This window comes from Oncorhynchus mykiss, chromosome 25 (assembly GCF_013265735.2).
Source record: "Oncorhynchus mykiss isolate Arlee chromosome 25, USDA_OmykA_1.1, whole genome shotgun sequence".
In the NCBI taxonomy this organism is placed as follows: Eukaryota; Metazoa; Chordata; class Actinopteri; order Salmoniformes; family Salmonidae; genus Oncorhynchus; species Oncorhynchus mykiss.
Genome location: NC_048589.1, coordinates 12,650,085 through 12,654,531, shown reverse-complemented (window position 1 = coordinate 12,654,531; position 4,447 = coordinate 12,650,085). Strand labels below are relative to the sequence as shown.

At 40.3% G+C, this 4,447-nt stretch overlaps 1 protein-coding gene across 3 annotated transcripts in view; it reads right to left on the bottom strand.

Annotated features, from left to right (window-relative positions):
* LOC110505366 (keratinocyte-associated protein 3) overlaps positions 1–3,607 on the bottom strand; it is an 11,704-nt gene extending 8,097 nt beyond the window's left edge. For all 3 annotated transcript variants that reach the window (XM_036962277.1, XM_036962278.1, XM_021584547.2), the window contains exon 1: positions 843–3,607. Coding sequence is in view for 1 of the 3 variants with exons in the window: in XM_021584547.2 (XP_021440222.2) it covers positions 843–855 (13 nt within the window). In the remaining 2 variants the exon portion in view is untranslated. The remainder of the gene's footprint in view (positions 1–842) is intronic.
* Positions 3,608–4,447: the final 840 nt, after the last annotated feature.

Here is a 4,447-nt window from a genome sequence, read left to right as displayed (position 1 = left end):
ATTGGCCCAGCATCATCCGGTATGGCCGGTGTAGATTGTTGTAAATAAGAATTTGTTCTTAACTGACTTTCCTAGTTAAATAAAGTTGAAAATAAATAAACAATTATAATATAAACAAAAAAAAGGGGGTATGCTTGTAATTATAGACTGCAAAGTTTTTCAGGAAAAAAAGAAAGAAAGAAACTGAATGCAGCTCAGCACAGGCAAAATCAGAGGAAAACTTTGTTCAGTCTGCTTTCCAGACACAGGGAGAGGAACTCATCTTTCAGCAGGACAATAACCTACAACACTAGGCCGAATCTATAAATCTAAGCCAAGACCTGAAAATGATTATCTAGCAATGATCAACAACCAATTTGACAGAGTTTGAAGAATTTAGAAAACAATAATGGTCAAATGTTGCACAATCCAGGTGTGAAATGCTCAGAAATACTCACAGCTGTTATTGCTGCCAAAGGTGATTCGAACATGTATTGACTCACAGGGCTGAATACTTATCTGATCAAGATAGTGTTGTATTTTTCATAAATATATATATATTTTTTTTTTAGAGATGTTAGAATTTTACTTCCCCTTTACATTGCTGAGTATTTTGTGTAGATCCTTGAGCATAAACAATTATTTTAATCCCATTTGTGGGACAAAATGTGGAAAAAGTAAAGGGTGTGAATACTTTCTGAAGGCACTATGTGCAATGTAATGGAGCGGAGACTCAAGACAAAGGGCTAACTAAATCGGGTGACAGAATGGTTGCCTTGCCAAAGTGAAAACAAGAATTTACCTGTGCAAATCAAAAAGGTAGCTTTCTCCGGTACAAGAAAAGTTATTTAAAGTTTACTTACCGAAACCACACATACTGTTGCAGTATATTTGTCCAGATATAGGCTATTTCTTGGAGGATAACAGACAGGCCTACGTCTTTATTTTGTATTTTCTTGAAAAAGGTCCTCTGGAGTTGGAGACGTCAAGGGGATTTACCTGTCAAGCGGAAGCTGGGCATTCACGGGAGGACAAAGGTTCGTTTTTGTATGCAAATTAGATTCGGGTGGGTGAGCGGGTTCCGTTTGATCTCAATCTCAGTGTGTGTGTGAAGTGGTTGGGGGGAAAGAGTCAGCTAGATGTCTGTGTGTATCAAATAAAATACTTTTGGCCGGTTTCATATTTTGCAGATGTTAATCTGAAACGCTTGTGTTCCTAGCTCCAACAGTGCAGTCATACCGAACAATACACACAAATCCCCCAAAATATGAATAAATATATTAAAACGAGCAATGTCAGAGTCCTTTAATATAAATATCTGTAGCCTATATAATTGTGTATAGACATTATGGACAGTATAGAGAAGGTGTATCTAAGATGAGCCTTGACTAGAATACGGTATTTACATAAGTGGTTAAAACGCTATGTAAACATTATTAAAATGACCAGTATTCAATGACTATGTACATAGGGCAGTTCCCTAAACATCAGACTGTTACCATGGTTACTCCATGATAGTCTGAAAGAAGTCACTGTAAAAAAGATACAATAGTCTACAAGACAGAATGTTGAATAAAATGATATTTGAGGTAGCGGTTGTACATGCTGTTGGTCCTTTTGGTGGTAGGTGAAAATAGGGTATCCACAGGAAAGTGTTGTTCTCCCTACTTTTTGAGGGCCGGGAGGTTCTGTCACTTGTATTTTCAATCTCTTGACTTATTGCACGATATGTACACAATAGCCGAAAATCAGCTGGACGTTAAAGGCATTTGGGCTGTGGTTCAATTAGGCTCGGCCATACTGTGCAAGTGTTAAGTTCCATTTTGCGTCAGTATTGAAAATAAAAAACAGAAGTACACAACAAAAAGGTTCTTAACACTACTCTGTGGATATTCTGGCTACATTTTCAAAACAGCAGAAGGACAAACTGCACAGACAACTGCTAGAGCAAATTGAAAAAAAAAAACAGCTTCCATCTCTCGATCCCAGCTTTGATGCACCTGTACAGTCTCTGCGGGGCCAAGCCACATTTCTTCAGCCTCCTGAGATTGAAGAGGCACTGTTGCGCCTTCTTCGTCAGTGTGTTGGGATGGATAATTTCATGTTTTGTGCACGCTGAGGAACTTTGAAGCTTTTCCACCGTCTCCACTGCGGCCCTGTCAATGAGGGTGTGCTCCCTCTGCTACAGTATCTCCTGAAATCCACAATCAGCTCCTTCGTTTGGTCAACATTGAAGATATTTTCCTGTCTACGGGGAAGTGTCTCATCGTAGGTAAATCAGGCCTACCACAGTTGTCTTCTGCAAACTTGAATTGAGTTGGATACGTGCATGGCAGTCATGGGTGAACAGGGAGTACAGGAGGGTGTTGAGGATCAGCGTAGCGGAGGTGTTGTTTCCTACCTTCACCACCATGGGGTCTGCCCATCAGGAAGTCCAGGACCCAGTTGCACTGGGTGTCGTTCAGACCCAGGGCCCCGAGCTTAGTTGTGTATTGGTAGAGGGATACATTTTTGTTACTGTACTACAATTTGCCTTTTACATTTCAAAAAATACATTCATAAAATTGTAAATGACTACGACACTATTACTATTCCACAGAATACGCTCTGTGTACACAGGAGTTAAGCATGGGGCTGCATTTTTGGTGAGGATTATAGACTTTCACACCAGGACAACAGCTGACGAGGTGGAGATATTCACCGAGCTACTGTTAGTGTCTGTTAAAACATCCCAGTTGAAAGTAGATTCAGGAACTAATGACAGACATTTAGGGAGAGGTGATGGCTACATATTTAATCATACAGAATACCAAACAATTTAATAAAAAGGAACATGAACGAATCATACATTGCAAAGGCTCTCAGAAGGCACACATACGCACGCACACTACTACCACAAACCCACTCAGCAACCCACTTATTTCTCAATCACTAAACGCGCTGCCCAAGTGCTCCTCAAAGTAAAAGATACAGTATAAAGAAAAATGCAGATTGTGAATACAGTAACTGTAAAACAAATGTTATGATTGAGGTTGGATGTAGTTGACGGCTTTGCTGTTACAGTTTTTCCAGACAGATTGTCACAGTGGACAGAAACATTTCTGCGTACCAGACATGTGATCCAGCTAACCAGTCAAACTACAGCGGTTGCCGTTCTTCCAGCAAATAATCCAGCTTTGGGGAAAGAGGCTGTTGAGTACACTTAAGGCAAGTGCATCATTCTGTAACTTGGGTTGCGTTTAGGAGGGTACAACGTACTGAACACTGCAGATAGAAAAGCAATGAAGACGGCTAACAGGATTCATAAGAGGTGTGACAGTTCTACACAGTGCCTTCAGAAAGTACTCAGACCCCTTGATTTTTTCCACATTGTTATGCTATAGCCTTCTAAAATGGATTAAATACAAAAGTTTCCTCAGCAATCCACACACACAATGACAAAGGGAAAACCTGTCTGATTATTTTGAAAATTTATTAACAGAAATACCTTAAACATAAGTATTCAGAACCTTTATCATGAGACTCCAAATAGCCTCCAATACCCTACTCAACAAATTGGATGCAGTCTATCACAGAGCAATTTGTTTTATCACCAAAGCCCCATATACTACCTACCATTGCGACCTGTATGCTCTCGTTGGCTGGCCCTCGCATCATACTCGTCGCCAAACCCACTGGCTCCATGTCATCTACAAGACCCTGCTAGGTAAAGTACCCCCTTATCTCAGCTCGCTGGTCACCATAGCATCTCCCACCTGTAGCACACGCTCCAGCAGGTATATCTCTCTGGTCACCCCCAAAACCAATTCTTTCTTTGGCCGCCTCTCCTTCCAGTTCTCTGCTGCCAATGACTGGAACGAACTACAAAAATCTCTGAAATTGGAAACACTCGTCTCCCTCACTAGCTTTAAGCACCAACTGTCAGAGCAGCTCACAGATTACTGCACCTGTACATAGCCCACCTATAATTTAGCCCAAACAACTACCTCTTTCCCTACTGTATTTATTTATTTAGCTCCTTTGCACCCCATTATTTTTATTTATACTTTGCACATTCCACTGCAAATCTACCATTCCAGTGTTTTACTTGCTATATTGTATTTACCTTGCCACCAAGGCCTTTTTTGCCTTTACCTCCCTTCTCACCTCATTTGCTCACATTGTATATAGACTTGTTTATACTGTATTATTGACTGTATATTTGTTTTACTCCATGTGTAACTCTGTCGTTGTATGGTCGAACTGCTTTGCTTTATCTAGGCCAGGTCGCAATTGTAAATGAGAACTTGTTCTCAACTTGCCTACCTGGTTAAATAAAGGTGAAAATAAAATAAATAAATAAAGACTCGAAATTCAACTCAGGTGCATCCTGTTTTCATTGATCATCCTTGTGATGTTTCTACACCTCGATTGGAGTCCACCTGTGATAAATTCAATTGATTGGACATGATTTGGAAAGACACACACA